Source organism: Hyperolius riggenbachi, chromosome 2 (assembly GCF_040937935.1).
Source record: "Hyperolius riggenbachi isolate aHypRig1 chromosome 2, aHypRig1.pri, whole genome shotgun sequence".
Lineage (NCBI taxonomy): Eukaryota > Metazoa > Chordata > Amphibia > Anura > Hyperoliidae > Hyperolius > Hyperolius riggenbachi.
The window spans coordinates 200526883-200548862 of record NC_090647.1 but is presented as its reverse complement, the minus strand read 5'-3'; the positions used below and the strand labels follow the sequence as shown (position 1 = coordinate 200548862).

Below are 21980 nucleotides of genomic sequence, written 5' to 3'. Positions count from 1 at the left end.
CGCGAACCCGAACATCCAGGTGTTTGCCCAACACTACCGCTGATGTGACCAGGAGTGTACTGCGCAGACACAGACCATACTGGGCCTGCGCTGTGCGCTCTTGATGACATCAGCGGGATCGAGGACACGGCAACGCAGGCGCAGTGGTTTTCAGACTTTAAAGTCTGAAATTCCAGAAGTGAACTGGAGGCGGGGCCGGAACATCGGTGAGTGGCTGCGCCAACACAGGATGTCTGCGGGGGACCGTTACAAGCCCCGGGTAAGTTAAACTCATTTTCCCCTGACCCCCCCTACAGTATCCCTTTAATATTTTGAATTAAAAAAATGTTTGGTTTGTGTCCGCTTTAAGCCGGGTCTACACGGCACGATGTGTCTTTTCAATCGAGCCGCTAATGCGGCTCAATTGATAAGATCCAACAGGTCCGATCTCGCCACGGTCGATTCCCCGCGAGCGAACAATAGCGGAGAATCGAGCAGAAGATAAGCGGGGACGAGGGGTAATCGAATCCGACGCACGCGCGGACGAGCGGGGACGCGGCGGGTACGCGGCAGAGTCGATCCGTGTAGACCCGGCTTTATACTTGATCAGGTCTGTGTAATTAAATAGTGTAGTTTCTAGTAGACCAAATTATTTTAATCAGACATTTATGATCTTTTATCAGGTACTTGCAGACAAACATGGCAATGCTCTCTGGCTAAATGAAAGAGAATGTTCCATTCAAAGGCGGAACCAAAAAGTTGTGGAGGAGGCACCAAGGTAATTTATTTGTAGATAATTGCTGCTATTCCATTATGTCGACTGTTGTGCTGCACTTGTATTGCAAAAAGTTTCTTTGTAGCAGGTACTATTAATAAGAATAAATGCCTCACTACTGACAGTTCAGGGAAAAATAAAAGCTTTGAGAGGATGCCCAGTGCGATAATACTCCATTTAAGTTCTTAAAGGGCTACTCCACAGGGGGTGGGGGATGTATGTCAAGATGACCTAGGTGGTAGTAATCACTAAAACTCTGCATTTAAAGAGAAACCGTGACCAAGAATTGAACTTCATCCCAATCAGTAGCTGATACCTTCTTTCCCATGAGAAATCTATTCCTTTTCACAAACTGATCATCAGGGGGCTCTGTATGGCTGATATTGTGGTGAAAACCCTCCCACAAGAAACTCTGAGGACCATGGTACTCCTGGCAGTTTCCTGTCTGTGAACCTTGTTGCATTGTGGGGAATAGCTGTTTACAGCTGCCAAAACCACAAGCAGCAGCTACATCACCTGCCAGCAGTAAAAATGTCACCATGTGATAAATGTCAGATTGTAAATAAGGAATTTAAAAGATTTTACAATGGGCAAACACTGACTAAATCATTTATACATAATTATTGTAAAACTGAAGCACTTTTTTTATTACATTATTTTCACTGGAGTTCCTCTTTAAGGGAAACCCAAGGTGAGAGGTGTTTGGAGGCCGACATGTTTATTTCCTTTAAAACAATGCACATTGCCTGGCTGTCCTGCTGATCCTCTGCCTCTAATACAATTAGCCATAGTCTTGGAACAAGCATGCAGATCAGATGTCTATGACAAATCTGATAAGATTAGCTGCATGCTTGTTTAGGGTGTGTGATTTAGACCCTAATGACCAGAAAGATCAGCAGTACTGCCAGGCAAGTGGTATATTGTTTAAACGGAAATAAAAAATGTTAGCTTCTATGGCTATCATTCATAAAGGAGCTGTCGGTATGGAGAATCAGTGCGGGAAAACACCGCTGGCGGTGTTTTAGACTTCTGGGTGGGCATTCATAAAAAAGTATCCATGTGCGGTAGCAGTGCGGAGATTCCCCGAACTAGGCTGGCGGTAGGCTGGCGGAGACACGGAAGCTGCCGATTTGATACATTTCTCCGTGTTCCGCTCTGCTGCAGCTGCCTGGGAGGTCTGTGTGTCTCCATTCACTTACATTGGTATCGCCACATCAGAGGGAGCGGTACTTCCCGACCTCACACCGCTTGCGGTGATCTTCATGAATTAACATTTTGCTACATTTGTCCCGATAATCACCGCACAAGGCGGTGATTTATCACTCTGCTCGGTGGTGTCATTTTTTCATGCGCAAAGAGCCTTTATGAATGCTGACTTTGCCGAGTGGTCGGTAAAGTCAGCTGTTTAAAGCATTTCCGCATACGGAAATGCTTTATGAATGATAGCCTATCGGTCTTGCACCTCAGGTTCATTTTAATCCCAGATCTAGGCTCCCCCTACCCTTCAGTGTGTGCACTACTGTTGATGTTCTTGCTGTTGGTGGATTCATGTGACTCCAATTACACTAAAATGCAATCATTTGTATATTCTGTTTTACCCAGGTGAAAGTTGCAAACATTTCCATCCGATACCACTTATTAACCACTTCACAGCTGAAGGGTTTTACCCCTTGAGCACCAGAGCAATTTTCACCTTTCAGCGCTCCTTCCATTCATTCGTCTATAACTTTATTATTACTTATCGAAATGAATTGAACTATATCTTGTTTTTTTCGTCACCAATTAGGCTTTCTTTAGGTGGGGCATTATGCCAAGAATTATTTTATTCTAAATGTGTTTTAATGGGAAAATAGGAAAAAATGTGGGAAAACATTATTTTTCAGTTTTCGGCCATTATAGTTTTTAAATAATGCATGCTACTGTAATTAACCTATTTTGGTTCCTGGACGTAGGAACCATGCGCGCTCCCGCGGCCGATCGCGCGTGCCCGCACGCTCCCGGCCCGCGGTTCATTAGCCAGGCAATCAGTGAATCGGGCTATGGTGCCCGATCACTGATTCCTCTCCCCCGCTGAAAAAGCGACAGCTTCTCTCGGAAGCTTCGCTTTTTCTGGCTGTAACGTACCCCATGCATCGCTCTAAGCGTGTGTTACGCTTAGAGTGACGTCATGTAAACAAACTCATGGCCGCCATCTTGTAGCCAAAAAGTAAAACTACAACGAAAAGTAAAAAAAATAAAATTCAAACACACATTTAAATTATAAATCACTTGTTTACATCCCACCCTCCCAAAACTACCCAAATAAAATGTTTAATATAAAAAAAAAAAAAAAAAATTATAATAAAAAAAAAAACATTTAAATATTTACCTAAGGGTCTAAACTTTTTAAATATCAATGTAAAGATGAAATACTTCTATATTTTTTTTTATTTTAAACTTGTAAATAGTGATAGATGCAAAACGGAAAAAATGCACCTTTATTTCCAAATAAAATAATGTCGTCATACATTGTGATAGGGACATAATTTTAACGGTATAATAACCCGGACATATGGGCAAATACAATACGTGCGTTTTAATTATGGAGGCATGTATTATTTTAAAACTATAATGGCTGAAAACTGAGAAATGATGCATTTTTTCCGTTTTTTTCTTATTCTTCCTGTTAACCACTTGCCGACCGCCTACTTCATATTGGCGGCGGCAAAGTGGCAGCCCCAGGACCACGTAACGCAGATTGGCGTCAGGTCCTGGGGCACTCTCTGGCCGGGGATCGCGCGCTGGGATGCGCGCGCATCCACCGGCAATAGGCTCCGCCCACCCGCGACGTCAACCCGCCGGCCAATCGGAAGCGCCGGCGGGTTGTTAACCCCGCGATCGCCGCTACAAAGTGTATAATACACTTTGTAATGTATACAAAGTGTATTATACAGGCTGCCTCCTGCCCTGGTGGTCCCAGTGTCCGAGGGACCACCAGGGCAGGCTGCAGCCACCCTAGTCTGCACCCAAACACACTGATCTGCCCCCCCCTGCCCCCTGATCGCCCACAGTACCCCTCAGACCCCCCCCTGCCCACCCCCCAGACCACCATTTGCACACAATCACCCCCCTAATCACCCATCAATCACTCCCTGTCACTATCTGTCAACGCTATTTTTTTTTTTAGTCCCTAAACTGCCCCCTGCTCCCTCCTGATCACCCCCCCACCCCTCAGATTCTCCCCAGACCCCCCCAGACCCCCCCCCCCCTGCGTACTGTATGCATCCATCCCCCCTGATCAACTGTCAATCACCTGTCAATCACCTGTCAATCACCCGTCAATCACCCCCTGTCACTGCCACCCATCAATCAGCCCCTAACCTGCCCCTTGCGGGCAATCTGATCACCCACCCACACCAATAGATCGCCCGCAGATCCGACATCAGATCACCTCCCAAATCCATCGTTTACATCTATTCTCTCCTCTAAACACCCACTAATTACCCATCAATCACCCATCAATCACCCCCTATCACCACCTGTCACTGTTACCCATCAGATTAGACCCTTGCGGGCACCCAATCGCCCGCCCACACACTCAGATTGCCCTCAACCCCCCCCCTTATCGATTCGCCAGTGCATTATTTACATCCGTTCTTCCCTGTAATAACCCACTGATCACCTGTCAATCACCCCCTGTCACTGCCACCCATCAATCACCCCCTGTCACTGCCACCCATCAATCAGCCCCTAACCTGCCCCTTGCGGGCAATCTGATCACCCACCCACACCAATAGATCGCCCGCAGATCCGACATCAGATCACCTCCCAAATCCATCGTTTACATCTATTCTCTCCTCTAAACACCCACTAATTACCCATCAATCACCCATCAATCACCCCCTATCACCACCTGTCACTGTTACCCATCAGATTAGACCCTTGCGGGCACCCAATCGCCCGCCCACACACTCAGATTGCCCTCAACCCCCCCCCCTTATCGATTCGCCAGTGCATTATTTACATCCGTTCTTCCCTGTAATAACCCACTGATCACCTGTCAATCACCCCCTGTCACTGCCACCCATCAATCACCCCCTGTCACTGCCACCCATCAATCAGCCCCTAACCTGCCCCTTGCGGGCAATCTGATCACCCACCCACACCAATAGATCGCCCGCAGATCCGACATCAGATCACCTCCCAAATCCATCGTTTACATCTATTCTCTCCTCTAAACACCCACTAATTACCCATCAATCACCCCCTATCACCACCTGTCACTGTTACCCATCAGATTAGACCCTAATCTGCCCCTTGCGGGCACCCAATCACCCGCCCACACGCTCAGATTGCCCTCAGACCCCCCCCCTTATCAATTCGCCAGTGCAATATTTACATCTGTTATTCCCTGTAATAACCCACTGATCACCTGTCAATCACCCATCAATCACCCCCTGTCACTGCCACCCATCAATCACCCCCTGTCACTGCCACCCATCAATCAGCCCCTAACCTGCCCCTTGCGGGCAATCTGATCACCCACCCACACCAATAGATCGCCCGCAGATCCGACATCAGATCACCTCCCAAGTGCAGTGTTTACATCTCTTCTCTCCTCTAAACACCCACTAATTACCCATCAATCACCCCCTATCACCACCTGTCACTGTTACCCATCAGATTAGACCCTAATCTGCCCCTTGCGGGCACCCAATCACCCGCCCACACCTCAGAACGCCCTCAGACCCCAGCCCTGATCACCTCGCTAGTGCATTGCTTGCATCTATTTCCCCCCTCTAATCACACCTTGAGACACCCATAAATCACCTCCTGTCACCCCCTAGCACACCTACCCATCAGATCAGGCCCTAATTTGCCCCGTGTGGGCTCCTGATCACTCGGCCAAACCCTCAGATCCCCCTCAGACCCCCTTCCGATCACCTCCCCAGTGCATTGATTGCATCTATTTTCCCCTCTAACCGCCCCCTGAGACACCCATCAATCACCTCCTGTCACCCCCCTAGCACTCCTATCCATCAGATCAGGCCCAATACATCCTGTCATCTAAGAGGCCACCCTGCTTATGACCGTTTCCACAAAATTTGCCCTCTCATAGACCACCTGTCATCAAAATTTGCAGATGCTTATACCCCTGAACAGTCATTTTGAGAAATTTGGTTTCCAGACTACTCACAGTTTTGGGCCCGTAAAATGCCAGGGCAGTATAGGAACCCCACAAGTGACCCCATTTTAGAAAGAAGACACCCCAAGGTATTCTGTTAGGTGTATGATGAGTTCATAGAAGATTTTATTTTTTGTCAAAAGTTAGCGGAAATTGGATTTTTATTGTTTTTTTCACAAAGTGTCATTTTTCACTAACTTGTGACAAAAAATAAAATCTTCTATGAACTCACCATACCCCTAACGGAATACCTTGGGGTGTCGTCTTTCTAAAATGGGGTCACTTGTGGGGTTCCTATACTGCCCTGGCATTTTAGGGGCCCTAAACCGTGGGGAGTAGTCTAGAAAACAAATGCCTCAAAATGACCTGTGAATAGGACGTTGGGCCCCTTAGCGCACCTAGGCTGCAAAAAAGTGTCACACATGTAGTATCGCCATACTCAGGAGAAGTAGTATAATGTGTTTTGTGGTGTATTTTTACACATACCCATGCTGGGTGGGAGAAATCTCTCTGTAAATGGACAATTGTGTGTAAAAAAAATCAAAAATGTGTCATTTACAGAGATATTTCTCCCACCCAGCATGGTTATATGTAAAAATACACCACAAAACACATTATACTACTTCTTCTGAGTACGGCGATACCACATGTGTGACACTTTTTTGCAGCCTAACTGTGCTAAGGGGCCCAAAGTCCAATGAGTACCTTTAGGATTTCACAGGTCATTTTGAGACATTTGGGTTCAAGACGACTACTCACGGTTTAGGGCCCCTAAAATGCCAGGGCAGTATTGGAACCCCACAAATGACCCCATTCTAGAAAGAAGACACCCCAAGGTATTCCGTTAGGAGTATGGTGAGTTCATAGAAGATTTTATTTTTTGTCACAAGTTAGCGGAAATTGATATGTATTGGTTTTTTTTTCACAAAGTGTCATTTTCCGCTAACTTGTGACAAAAAAAAAATCTTCTATGAACTCACCATACCCCTAACGGAATACCTTGGGGTGTCTTCATTCTAAAATGGGGTCACTTGTGGGGTTCCTATACTGCCCTGGCATTTTAGGGGCCCTAAACCGTGAGGAGTAGTCTAGAATCCAAATGCCTCAAAATGACCTGTGAATAGGACGTTAGGCCCCTTAGCGCACCTAGGTTGCAAAAAAGTGTCACACATGTGGTATCGCCGTACTCAGAAGAAGTAGTATAATGTGTTTTGAGGTGTATTTTTATACATACCCATGCTGGGTGGGAGAAATCTCTCTGTAAATGGACAATTGTGTGTAAAAAAAATCAAATAATTGTCATTTACAGAGATATTTCTCCCACCTAGCATCTGTATGTGTAAAAATACACCCCAAAACACATTATACTACTTCTCCTGAGTACGGCGGTACCACATGTGTGGCACTTTCTTGCACCCTAAGTGCGCTAAGGGGCCCAAAGTCCAATGAGTACCTTTAGGATTTCACAGGTCATTTTGCGACATTTGGTTTCAAGACTACTCCTCACGGTTTAGGGCCCCTAAAATGCCAGGGCAGTATAGGAACCCCACAAATGACCCCATTTTAGAAAGAAGACACCCCATGGTATTCCGTTAGGAGTATGGTGAGTTCATAGAAGATTTTATTTTTGTCACAAGTTAGCAGAAAATGACACTTTGTGAAAAAAAACAATTAAAATCAATTTCCGCTAACTTGTGACAAAAAAAAAAATCTTCTATGAACTCACCATCCTCCTAATGGAATACCTTGGGGTGTCTTCTTTCTAAAATGGGGTAATTTGTGGGATTCCTATACTGTCCTGGCATTTTAGGGGCCCTAAACCGTGAGGAGCAGTCTTGAAACGAAATTTCTCAAAATGACCTGTGAAATCCTAAAGGTACTCATTGGACTTTGGGCCCCTTAGCGCAGTTAGGGTGCAAAAAAGTGCCACACATGTGGTATCGCCGTACTCAGGAAAAGTAGTATAATGTGTTTTGGGGTGTATTTTTCCACATACCCATGCTGAGTGGGAGAAATATCTCTATAAATTGACAATTGTGTGTTAAAAAAAGAAAACAATTGTCATTTACGGAGATATTTCTCCCACCCAGCATGGGTATGTGTAAAAATACACCCCAAAACACATTATACTACTTCTCCTGAGTACGGCAATACCACATGTGTGGCACTTTTTTGCAGCCTAACTGCGCTAAGGGGCCCAAAGTCCAATGAGCACCTTTAGGCTTTACAGGGGTGCTTACAATTAGGCACCCCCCAAAATGCCAGGACAGTGAACACACCCCACAAATGACCCCATTTTGGAAAGTAGACACTTCAAGGTATTCAGAGAGTAGCATAGTGAGTCCGTGGCAGATTTCATTTTTTTTTGTCGCAAGTTAGAAGAAATGGAAACTTTTTTTTTTTTTTTTTTTTGTTACAAAGTGTCATTTTCCGCTAACTTGTGACAAAAAATAAAATCTTCTATGAACTCACCATGCCTCTCACTGAATACTTTGGGATGTCTTCTTTCCAAAATGGGGTCATTTGGGGGGGATTTGTACTATCCTGGAATTTTAGCCCCTCATGAATCCTGACAGGTGCGCAGAAAAGTCAGAGATGCTTGAAAATGGGAAAATTCACTTTTGGCACCATAGTTTGTAAACGCTATAACTTTTACCCAATCCAATAAATATACACTGAATGGGTTTTTTTTTATCAAAGACATGTAGCAGAATAACTTTCGCGCTCAAATGTATAGGAAATTTTACTTTATTTGAAAAATGTCAGCACAGAAAGTTAAAAAAGTCATTTTTTTGACAAAATTCATGTCTTTTTTGATGAATATAATAAAAACTAAAACTCGCAGCAGCAATCAAATAGCACCGAAAGAAAGCTGTATTAGTGACAAGAAAAGGAGGTAGAATTCATTTAGGTGGTAGGTTGTATGACTGAGCAATAAACCGTGAAAGCTGCAGTGGTCCGAATGGAAAAAAAGGCTCTGGTCCTTAAGGGGTTTTATGACTGCAGTCCTTAAGTGGTTAAAATACATTTACAGTAAAGTGGCTCTTAGCAAAATGTACCCCCCAAAGAAAGCCTAATTGGTGGCGGAAAAAACAAGATATAGATCGGTTCATTGTGATAAGTAGTGATAAAGTTATAGGCTAATGAATGGGAGGTGAACATTTCTCAAGTGAAAACGACGGAACGCGAATGGGTTAAAATCCATGAAATGTATTTGCCCATTTGTCCTGGTTATTACACCATTTAAATTATGTCCCTATCACAAATGTTTGGCGCCAATATTTGATTTGGGAATAAAGGTGCATTTTTTTCAGTTTTGCGTCCATCCCTAATTACAAGCCCATAGTTTATAAAGTAACAGTGCTGTACCCTCTTGACATAAATATTTAAAGAGTTCAGTCCCTAAGGTAACTATTTATGTTTTGTTTTTTTTTAATTGTAATTTTTTTTTTTTAATTACAAAAAAATAAATAAATTGGGGAGTGTGGGAGGTAATGAGTTACTTTATAGTGTAAAAGTATGTATTTGTATATGAAAAATATTTTGGATGTAGTTTTACTATTTGGCCACGATGGTCACAGTAATTTTTTTGTTCATGCGACCTGTAAGGACGTTCAATGAGGCTGGGAAACTTTTTTTTTTTCCCCACAATGATCACGCTGCTTCTCATAGAAGCAGCCGATCATTGCTGGGGGGCTGAGATCAACAAACTGGAACGGTTTTTCCCGTTCATTGATCTCCGGGCGAGCGGACGGCGGCGTGCACGAGCACGGGAGCGCGGGTAGCGGTGGGAGGTGCGTATATCTACGCTCCTGGTGGGGAAAGGGTGTAAAAAGGAGCGTAGATATACACAGTAGCCTCCGTAGAAGCGCTGTTTGCGTGCGAAACGGCTGTCAGGCATCCAGTGCCCAGCACCACCCACGTCTCTTCTCACATGGTATGTGCATTACCAATTACAGCTTTCTTCGATGTTGTATCTTTTGCACTATTTGGTATCTCAGCAATAAATTGAACATTCACAGCAGTGCCAGCTTTTCCTTCATCTTTATCCGCTGGTGGTAAAGTGGTTAAACAAATACCTTGGAGTCCAGTTTTCCAGAATTCTCTGCTTTTCTCCAGCCCTAGTATATTAATCTCTGTCTCTGTTAAATCTACAAAAATCAACACATCTGAATGAACATATACTGTAACTGTAACATTATTTAATCAAGTATAAGTGAATAGCTAAGTGAATAGCATTGTCAGTAAGTGAATAGCATTGTTGCCTGGTGACACTGGAGTCTTGCATTTTGTTGCAATGTGTAAATGGGAGAACACTGTGAGTTAAATAACTGGAGCAAAATATATCTTAGCTTATAACCAGATATTTATTAGAAAACTTAAGCTGGGCACAATATTGAATCAATGTCACTCGGCAGGATTCGGGTATTGATTCCTTGTGCGACAGTTCGGGGCTGTATTCTGGACAGATGTGTCACCAGCCTCCAGGCTAGCAACTTGTTCAGTTACTATGTATGAAGCAGAGGGACGACTAGTGGTGCACAACAGAGGAGAAGGATCAAGAGCAGCATTTGGCCAAGATGAGCAGGCAGGCTGGATGTTTCCACAACACATTAGGGAGGTTCGTGGGTTGCTCTACACACACTAGGTTCTTGGCCACTAAAAGCTGCCTTAGCCATAGTCAAGTTTAATGTAGCGTATGTACGAACCTCCTAGATGTGAGGAGGTGTTAGGGCTTCTACTTTATGCTTTGGTATGCACAGTGTTTGAATATAGTATATATTATTTTTTTTATAGAGGTTTAGTGTTCATTATACACATTTTGGCTTCACATATGCTTACAGTGAGCTAAAACACCTTATTTCTGACTTGGAAAATTCACCAGTAGTTCTTCCATTATGTTGCTGTGGTTCAAATTCTGTCGACGAAGGAGGTGGTGGAGTCAAGTGACACATGCCGTATTTAAGTGCTGCATAATTAGGCTGGAAGGAAGAGATTATTAAGGAGGTAGAAGGAGAAGGGAGAATAAGTGGTTGGGTGTTGGGCAATAATGCTCAGTACAAAATGCATATGAAGTGTAAAGAGGCAGAAAGGAATATGAAAACTTCAGTTAATTAACCTGTCTGATTGCAAAGATAATCCAGTCATTTCAGAGTAGAAAGCCTAGCCGCATGGCAGAGATCAAGTTTAACAGTGTGACACCTCTGTTCCATTCTTCCGCTGCAGCAGGAGGTGAGCAATGAGAGTGTGAAAGGCGATGCAGATACATATTCTACAAACATGGGAAGACACCAGTTTAGAACAGGGGAGTAGCTATCCTTTCATCCATATTAGCAATAATGATGCTTGTTCTGCAATACAGCTGCAAGGTGTAATTCAGGCTTTAAAATCCACATCCCCTTACAAAATACTCAAGCTGTGCCTGCAGCATTGTCTAATCAACACAATCCAGCCTGATTGAAATATCATTTGGGGCACTGAGAAAATAAATTCTTGGTGTTTGTGATTTTGTAGAATTGTGACTGATTTTTTTTTATTAATTTTTTATTACATAGTGCATTTTATGTTGATTTAGTCTTTTTGTTGTGTTGTGGTGCTTTATCCCTTTTGTTTACAGTATAGAAATAAATATTCTTTATCTTCTATTCTGTAAAACAAAACAAACATAGGATTTATTTTCATCGGCATACTTTACCTTGACTTTCATTTTGTTTTTCTAAATTAAAAAGAATTGTAAGGAAAGCTGAATTACCTGGAGTAGCAGCAGCTTTTATCCAGTGCTTGAGTATGCTATTATCTTAAAGGACACCTGAACTGAGAGGTATATAGAGGCTGCCATAGCTCTTTCCTTTTAAGCAATACCAATTGCCGTTTGTGCTGTTGATCCTTTAAAGGCCTCTAATACTTTGTCATAGACGCTGAACAAGCAAAGAAGATCAGTTATTTCTGACTGAAGACTGACTGGATTAGCTGCATGCTTGTTTCAGGTGTTCAGACACTACTGCAGCCAAAGAGATCAGCAGTAATGCCAGACAACTGGTATTGTTTGAAAGGAAATAAATATGGCAGCCTCTATATCCTAATCCGTTCATCTACTGGAAGCAGTGGTAGTTGTAAAGCATCATTTGATTTGTAGCCAGAGGAGGTATGTGGCAATTGGGGCATTGGTGTGCTAACTGCCTTGCAGCGCTGGGTCCCCGGTATAAATCTCATGCACTATCTGCAAGGAAATTATGTAAGTTCCTCTATGTCTGCATGGGTTTCTTCTAGGCTTTCCAATTTCCTCCCAAATCCTGTGAGGGTAAAGGTGCTGGACTGGCTAAGCATGTCTCCAGACCTAAGACCTCTTGAGCATCTGTGGAGTATCCTCAAATGGAAGGCGGATTAGGACAAGGTCTCTAACACACCTACCAGGTTCACCATGGAAGAGAGGAAGAGGTTTGCAGTGGCAACCTGTGAAGCTCTAGTGATCTTAATGCCAAAGAGTGTTAAAATGGAATGAAACCCAGCATTTCTTCTTTGCTCTAATAGATTTACAGCATATTCTATACAACCAGCATTTTTTTTTACTAGAACAACATTCAAAGGGTTACACACAGGACTTAGAAGTTCCCTGCCAGCAAAGCTGGACGCATCCGAAGTGGAGATAATGTTATCTTGTATTTAATTGTATCAAGTGAGGAATGCAAATAAACACTTCTTTGACACTGCAGGCTCTGCTGAACAACGTCAGACAATCAGAAAGCATTTCTGCTTACGTTAGAACATAAATAAAGCCGTTATAAATAAAATGCAAAATCATCTCACAGAGCAAAATAAGTGTACTTTGGGAACGTACTGTATTATAATTTCTAAATGAAAAATAATACTTATGCACAAAAGCAAATATGATAACCGTATGGCATATAAAGTAGGAAAACATGTTTTTATTGAATATTATTTCAGGGTTTTATACCGCTTTAAGGCAGTGCTGGAAAATAACGGTGGGTACACAAAATATTGACACTTTGGGTACAATTTTGACATTCTTCACAGGAGTGTACGTACTTATGTTGTCAGTGGTTTAGACATTGATTGTCTGTTCAATTATTTTGAAGGGACAGCAAATGTACACTGTTATACAAGCTGTACACTGACTACTTTGCATTGTATCAAAGTGTCATATATTCAGTGTTGTCCCATGAAAAAAATATAATAAATTATTTACAGAAATGGGAGAGGTGTTCTTACTTCTGTGAGATACTGTATTTAAGGACCAAGTACTTGAATTCTAAACTGTGGTCTGCTAGTCCATGAAGACGTAGGTTGTTCCAAAGGTGCTAGGAAGACAGGCCTTTCAAAAAATTATATTTTTTTAGTTACTGCTAGTAAGGGAGGAGTGGATGGTATGATGACCAAATTACTGGGTACATTTTCACACTGGATGTTAAAAAATCCTAAATGAAATATGAGATCCAAGTGTGGCCTTTTTTATGGGTAGGAAGAAATGGCAGCTTGATAGTAGCCCAGTTCATTCATAGTGAGAAGTGGCTCTTCTCCTGAGCAGGAGGAGTGGGCAATCTACCAATGCATTGAATTCTCCTAGGGTTTGATCACAGCAGATGTAAATACATCCGATTAGATGCAAAGTATATTTTAATATAATGCAAATTTACACAGCTTGAAAATTGACCAATCAGATGCATCAGCTGCTACTTTTGATCTGTCCATTTTCAAAGCGGTTTTTGTTCTTTAGTCGCTATTCAGTCTTTTCCAAGCTCATGTTTGTTGTTTCCATGATACTATCTAGCTGTCTCATTCTCTGCTGTCCCCTCCTCCTTTTACCCTCAATCTTTCCCAGCATCGGGCTCTTCTTCGATGAGTCCTGCCTTTTCATTTTGTGTCCAAAGTATATCAGCTTCATCTTCAGCATTGCTTCTTCCAATGAACAGCTAGGGTTAATTTCTTTGAGGGCCCTTTCACACTAACGTGATGCTTCGCAGCAATTTACCACACTGCAACTTCAGGGCAATGAAAGTCTTTGGGTGCTTTCATATTACCTGTGGTGTGCTGGAAGTACTCAATTTGAAGCGCTTCCATTACTGGGTTGCCACGCGTATCTGCATCAGCATGCGGCGGACCGGTAGTCATGTAAGTCTATGGTGACGCATGGATTTTAAAAATGTTGGCGGCGGTGATGTTGTGACGTGCATGTGCGGAAGCGTATTTTTACAATATGCTCTCGTATACCTGAAACAGGAAGTAACTGCAATTGTGCGTCATTTCCTATTTGGCTGGATACTAGAAGGGGAATACTGCATAGTAATACGGTATTCCCTGAAGACCTGTTTTGTGTGGCATGGCCGCCACACTGCACCGATGCCGTCAATATGAAGTGTGAAGCCGGCCTAAAGATTGACTGATTGGATTTTCTTGCAGTACAAGGCACTCTCAAAAGTCTTCTCCAGCACCACATTTCAAAGACCTAGATTGTTCGGCGCACAGCCTTCCTTATGGTCCGACTTTCACAACCATACATTACTACTGGAAAAAACATGGCTTTGACTGTACGAACATTTGTTGACAAGGTGACATCTTTGCTTTTTATTACACTGTCCAAGTTTGTCATTGCTTTGCTTCCAATGAGTAACCATCTTTTCATTTCATGGCTGCAGTGTCCATCTGCAGTGATCTTTGAGCCCAAGAACACAAAGGCCCTGATTCACAAAGCGGTGATAACTCAGTTATCACGCCTAAAAGACTTTAGGCGTGATAAGCCGTGCAAAGCTGAGTTATCACCGATTTGTGCTGCTCTTCGCGCGAAGCTCCCGCGCGCAAAGTTTTGCGCGCGTAGCGCACCGCGCTGCGCGCGCAAAGTCCCATAGGGCTCAATGGACGCTGCGCGCTAAGCATGGTACACTGCGCGCGCAGCGCGGTGCGCTACGCGCGCAAAACTTTGCGCGCGGGAGATCGCGCGAGTTTCTTCTTATCACGCCTAAACTGAGTTTAGGCGTGATAAAGGGCTTTTCACAGGCGTGCAAACACTTTGCACCGCTTTGTGAATCAAGCCCAAAGTCTGATACTGCTTCCATTTCTTCCCCCTTTATGTGCCAGGAGGGAATAGATCTTGATGCCATGATCTTAGTGTTTTTTTTTTTTTTTTTAATACTGAGCCTTAGGCCAACTTTTGCTCTCTCCTCTTTTACCCTTGTTTCTTAATTCTTCTTGACTTTTATGTCATAAAAGTGACATCATCTGCATATCTGAGGTTGTTATTTCTTCCAGCAATCTTAATTCCAGCTTTTGCTTCATCCAATGCAGCATTTTTTATGATATACCCTGCATATAGGTTAAATAAATAGGGTGACAATATACAGCCTTGTCATATTCCTTTTCAATATTGAACCAATCAGTTGTTCCATGTTCAGTTCTCACAGTTACTTGACCTGCATACAAGTTTCTCAGGAGATAGATTAGGTGATTACTAATAATCACCAGTACTCCCATCTCTTTAAGAACTAGCCATAATTTGTGTTCCACACAGTCAAAGGCTTTGGCATAGTCAATGAAGCAGAAGAATATGTTTCGCTGCTAGCCTTGTTGTTAGCAATACTTCCTAAAGCTTACTGAACTTCACTCTCTAGAATGTCTGGCTCTAGCTCAAAAATCATACCATTAGGGTTATAAGTGAAGTAGAGATCTTGTATGTACAGTTCTGTATATTCTCACCACATTTTCTTAATCTCTTCCACTTCTGTTAGGTCCCTTACTTTTTTGTCTTTTATCATGACCATTTTAGTGTAAAATGTTCCCTTGACATCAGGGGCGTAACCATAGACCCTGCAAGGGATGCCTCCGCAGGGGGGCCCAGAAGCCACAGGGGGCCCCTGGGGGGAAAAGTTTGAGAGACTGACAGCTAAGGGCATGGAGAAAAAAAACATATTCTGCTCTCACACCATTGTTATATTGACTGCATGTGTCCAGCACACAGATAAGGACTCATACACACTTTGGAATTTGTACACTGTCCCTGCTCCCTAGGGTTCGTAAAAAAACATCTGTCTCTCACTGCTGCAAAGTTCTGATGACTAGATTACAACTTTTTTTCAAAATGTGACTCCTTTGTTTGTAAGGTTGTACCACTTTCCCTTTTCAGCAAAAGCAATCCTAGATTCTTATCACATGGGCTAATGACTTTATGGCCTCTGAATACTTTTACAACACAATGGAGTGGAGATTGATGTCTGACTGTCTCTGCCTCATTAAGAGCTTTTTGTCTCACATGGAGTCCGAGATCCCCTAATAACAGTATCAATCAGTGACATTCTGAATGTTTTGCCAAAGTTACAGTGAATACTATATCTTACGTTCAGCATGTCATTGTTGTTCCTCCATATAGCATGTGCATTCATGCAGTAAAATAATACAGCTGTGTGTGTATGTATGTATGTACTGGGAGCAGAGCTGCAACGAGGGACTTGTCGGCTGCAAGGGGCTGGAGGAAGCCCTGGGCAAGTAGATCTAGGGGTAGCATAGATTGCCTGACGTTTCCTTTAAGTCTAAACATTTTTATCTGCATGGGGAAAACACATTGGTCCTCAGTTTTCTTGTGCAGAAAGCAAGGGGGCCCAATCCAAAGTTTCGCGTGGGGCCCCATCCAAAGTTTCGCAGGGGGGCCCAGTGATGTCTAGTTACGCCCCTGCTTGACATCTCTACTTTTCTTGAAAATATCTCTTGTTTTTCCCACTCTTTTGTTTTATTCTATTTCCTTGCATTGCTGGTTTAGGAATGCCATCTTATCTCTCCTTACTAGTCTCTGGAAATGTGCATTCAGTTGGCAATATTGTTCCCTTTCTCATTTGCCTGTTGCTACCCTTCTTTCCTCAGCTATTTGTAGAGCCTCATTATACAGCCAATTGGCTTTCTTGCTCTTCTTTTGCTTTGGAATGTTTTTGTTGCTTCCTCTTGCACACTATTATGGAGCTCTGCCGATGGCTTGTAAAAACAAAATAAGATTGAGAGCCCTCAATGGTGTAGTGTAGTATATCGGGGTCTAAAACGAGGTAAGGTATATCGTGTAAAATACACTCACAAGGAAATGTTACAACTCACGCAACCACTGTAAAGACAAATGGGGAGATTAGACCCAACCCAACCCGGGTTAAGATGTTGCTCTCTGTAGAAAGGAAGGTAAGCGGGGTAACCCTCCCCACTAAGGGTGGACAACGCACAGTTGAATAGAAAGGTTTGCTGCAGGTCTTGTGTTTGCTGACTGTATAACTTCTACATCCCTGGCTGCAGAGTACATAGTCAATCTGGTTTTGGTATTGAAAGTCTGATGATATCCATCTGTAGTGTTGCCTTTTGGGCTCTTGGAAGTGTGTTATGACCTGTGAGTTAACTTGACAAAATTCTATTAATCTTTGCCCTGCTTCATTTTGTACTCCAAGTCCTAAATTGTCAGCTATCTATTTATTTCTTGCTTTAGGATTCAAATACCGTTTTCTAAAAGTGACATCATTTATTTATTATTTGTTTTGTGTATTTTAGCTCTGTGAGGTCTTGCAAGTCTTCATAGAATTGATTAACTTTAGCCTTATCGACAACTATAGATGGGAAGTTTCAAAACTGTAGAAGTATGCATAAAATTACCATAATATTTGCATCAACTCAGAATTGCCTGCATTGCCAGTTTGAGTTGAGGACAATTAACTTACTAGTATGTTTATAGGATGAAGTATACCAAAGTCCCAGAAAGAAAAACAAACAAAAAATGTGGATTCCTAATGGAATGGTTTTTTGTTTTTGTGTGTGTGTGTGTTTTTTTTTGTCTTGCTTTTTTTTGGGGGGGGGGGGGGGGGGGGGTGAAATTGAGACTGCAGTGCTATGAGATGAGTGTTTGCCACCATGTTGTATTGCTTTTTGAATTTGCAAAGTGCTTTGTGAAAATGTTGTTTTCTGTTACGATTATACATTATAATTAGTTTTATAGTAATAGAAAGTCTTCTTTAATGCTTTCCAGCACATTTCTTGAGCCAGAGACTAGGAAAGCAATGGGAGAACAAGCTGTAGCTCTTGCCAAAGCTGTGAAATACTCTTCTGCAGGGACAGTAGAGTTTCTGGTTGACTCCAGTAAGAATTTCTACTTTTTAGAAATGAATACAAGATTACAGGTAAGATTTTTTGTTTTCATTTATTATTGATCATCAATTTATGATGTATTTTTTTCAATGCTGGCAATATAAATTATCTAATTTTGGTGCATAGAGTGGCAAACTAGTGCTTGCACATATATTTCACAAAGTTTTACACACTAGATGGCAGTGTTTATCATTTTCAAACATACCAAATCTCTGCAAATCAAGTGACGCTTTCATAAAACTGAAGAATGTATCCTGAGTATGGAAAAATAATAAACCTCTTCCAAAGATTTTGATATGTTTCTGTAAGACATACAATAGTGGTCTTAATTTCTGGGGTTCACTGCCCATGTGTCCCACCTTTTTGTATATGTAAGGTTGGAGGCATAATGGTGATATTAATTCAACACCAACAGATCACAATACCATAACTTGTTACAATTCAGGAGTTTCCAAAACCTTCATTTCAAGAAGTTACTGCCCAGCTTACAATTTGTTCGGCTCAGACAGATTGTGCAAAATCAGTCACGATGTGAAATATGCTTCCCCCGAAATGAATCACAAATTTGCACAAAACCGTTATCTGAAAAAAATGGATGTCATACAAGGTTTCATAAGTACCGGTAAATAGACTACTGCTCTTGGCAAATAAACATAACATAGTAAATAATAAGGCTCAATTACTGATTTCCTAATCTTATGAGGCATTCTTGGATAGGATCTTTACTATTATCTGCAGACACTGACACCTGTTGAAGGGGAATTATCCAATTTGTGCTTACTAAACAGCTTTAGAAATCGATGAGCCTGGGCTGACATTGGCTCCTTAAAGGAGTTATCAAGCAAAGTTTTTCCAACTCCGCAATTCTGGCCTTTTGTATTTAGTGCCCCGGAAGTAATACTGTTACTTCATAGCAAAACTTCCCTGTTCCTGTACTTGGAACGCAGGGGGAAGTTATTGTGCATTGCGTGCTTCCGTACGTCCACGTACAGCTGCGCATGCGTAGTAGGCGGCGGCTGTGGCAGTGTGCTGGGAGGAGTGGGCAGGGAGGAGTGGGCGTGTCTGACGGGCGGCGGCAGAAACGGAGGATTTGGCAAGCTCAAAACCCTCCTCCGGCGCTCTACTACGCGTGCGCAGCCGTACGTGAACGTACGGCTGCACGCATTAGATCACTGCGCCAGTGTCCCGCAGTTACTAAAGTTAATACTGTGCCTGCGTTGGCACGGGTCGCTAGGGAGCCCGACCTCGAGGTCGGGTCGCCGACCGAGGCTTACCGCACGAAATTGATACATTTGGACGGGGAAAGGAGGATGCGATCAGGCTACAAAACAGGTTAGTTACAAGCAGGTATACGTGTTTTACATTTGTTAGATTGCCTGATGACTCCTTTAAGAAAATAGACAGACACACTTTGCCAGAGAAAAATGGAAAAATATCTTTGTCTTAGTTGCGTTTATTGCAAATATGTTTGGAAATACACCTCTTAAGTTTATGCTACTTGTGATTCCCAGTTGCCATATAAAATATATTCTCAAATGCTCTTGTGCAGAAATGTTTATTAGGGGAAATACTTGCTGGGTCAAGTACTGGATAAGTGAACACTGGTTAAGGATCCAGTATGGAAACAGTTGCTTGTTCAATGGTACTTCGTGATGGCAGGCTGTTTGGCCATTCAGATCAAAATTGTGTCTGTTGAAACCATACCTGTAACTTGTAAAGGGTTGATCGCATCAGAAAACTTAAAATTAGAGTAGTTTACTTGATAAGATTTCTGGAAACCTTTCATCCCTTGTGGATGATCCATTAATATTAGATGGACATGCCTCTTTCTTTTCATTTCTGTTTGTTTCCCCTATAACACACCTTTCTATCTCTTCTATAGACTACACATTCACTTCCCCTCTCTACTTTACACTCAGTGATTTTTTTTGGCTTGCTTTTTCCTGTTGAGTGGCAGGGATCACAGTTGACAAAAATCTAGTGTGATTTCACACAATGAGAAATCACAAGTAATGATTCCATTTGGGATGCACACAATTCTTAGCTATTCCCATGCGTTCAAAAAATAGAGTCTCTGTGTGCAAATCCCATAGACACCAGGCAGCTGATGGTAAGTGACTTGGTAAGATACACACTATACCTGATTTGTGGCTCCAAATAACCAAGTCCTTAGCTAGTCATAAAAATGGACTTAATCTGGAGCCATAAATCGGTGTCTTTCACACGGCAGTAATAAGGCAGTGATAACCTATGGGGGCTGAGAAAGGCAGTCTGTGTGAGCTGTAAGAGCGGTGTTAGCATAACGCTGACACGCAGCAGCATACAGGATTATATAGTGTTCCAATGAGTTAGCACCGTCTTCAGTAAAATAGCTCTTTTATTAAGTATCAAAGTTTCATAAAATCATGATGATCCAGCAACCAGCGACAGCTCCGCTGTTTCGGGCAGTCTGCCCTTTATCAAGCTAAGTTAAGTTAAGCACGTCATCCCATTAACAGTTTGATAAAGGGCAGACTCCCTGAAACAGTGGAGCTGTCGCTGGTTGCTGGATCATCATGATTTTATGAAACTTTGATACTTAATAAAAGAGCTATTTTACTGAAGACGGTGCTAACTCATTGGAACACTTATTTGGGAGACACCTACAGTGCACAGGTGACTGGAGTGAAGAGCACGTCAGATCCTTTCCTCGGTCCACCATAGGTGCTTGCTACACATTGCTTATACAGGATTATATAGAACGTGGATGGCAGATGAAGCTCTGCAGGCTATCAACAACTGCCAATGGTAGTTTTTACTCATGGTAGTGTGGCTTCAGATGTGAGTAGGTGCAGACAGAGACTGGGTAACTTCAGAGTACTTTTGGTGCTCACACTTGTTAAAGGGGCACATATTATTTTTCAAGAGGTCGAGATATGCAGTGTCTTTAGGTCTGTTTTAAGGACAGCTGAGGCCAGGTGTTAATCCCTCACGCACTTAAGAGTTCTTGTCACTTGCTTTCTTCTCTGAAAATTTACATTTACAAAATAATATCCTTAAAGAGACACTGAAGCGAGACTAAATCTCGCTTCAGGTCTTATATATAGCAGGGGCACGTGTGCCCCTGCTAAAACGCCGCTATCCCGCGGCTTAACGGGGGTCCCTTCACCCCCAACCCACCCCCCGCAAAAGTTGGTCGTAAAATGGTCATAGGGAAAACTCTTCCTGGAGGCAGGGCTAACGGCTGCAGCCCTGCCTCCCAGCGCGTCTATCAGACGCGCATCGCCGCCTCTCCCCCGCCCCTCTCAGTGAAGGAAGACTGAGAGGGGCGGGGGAGAGGCGGAGATACGCGTCTGACAGACGCGCATGGGGCAGGGCTGCGGCGGTTAGCCCTGCCCCAACCAGGAAGCGCTCCCCCGCTGCACGGAGGGGGTTTGGGGGGACAGGGACCCCCGTTAAGCCGCGCTATAGCGGCGTTTTAGCAGGGGCACGCATGCCCCTGCTAGCTATGAGGTCTGAAGCGAGATCTATTCTCGCTTCAGACTCTCTTTAAAGAGACACTGAAGCGGAAAAAAATATATGATATAATGAATTGGTTGTGTACTATGAATAATTACTAGAAGATTAGCAGCAAAGAAAATATTCTCATATTTTTATTTTCAGGTATATAGTGTTTTTTCTAACATTGCATTATTCTCTAATATGTGCAGATTACACAACACTCAGCATTCAAAATGATTCTTTCAGAGCAGTCTGTGAACTAATGACCTCTCCTCTGGCAGAGAAAAAGTAAATAGTTAACTAACAGTTGAGATAATAAAAGTCAGAAAACAGCCCTCTCCACGACTTTGAAAGTCGTAGAGTTTAATGGCTTTTTTGTATAGAGATAACAACTGGAGTTTCTTAACTCTTCCTGTACTGGAAACAATTAGACTGATGTATCTGATCTTAATGTTTTATTTC

General features: G+C 42.7%; 1 protein-coding gene across 1 annotated transcript in view; it reads left to right on the top strand.

Moving 5' to 3' along the window:
* Nucleotides 1–21980, top strand: part of PCCA (propionyl-CoA carboxylase subunit alpha) — a 647351-nt gene that overhangs the window by 246831 nt on the left and 378540 nt on the right. Inside the window, exons 11-12 of the mRNA XM_068267993.1 lie at nucleotides 663–757; nucleotides 17920–18070. Of these exons, the coding sequence (XP_068124094.1) occupies nucleotides 663–757; nucleotides 17920–18070 (246 nt within the window). The remainder of the gene's footprint in view (nucleotides 1–662; nucleotides 758–17919; nucleotides 18071–21980) is intronic.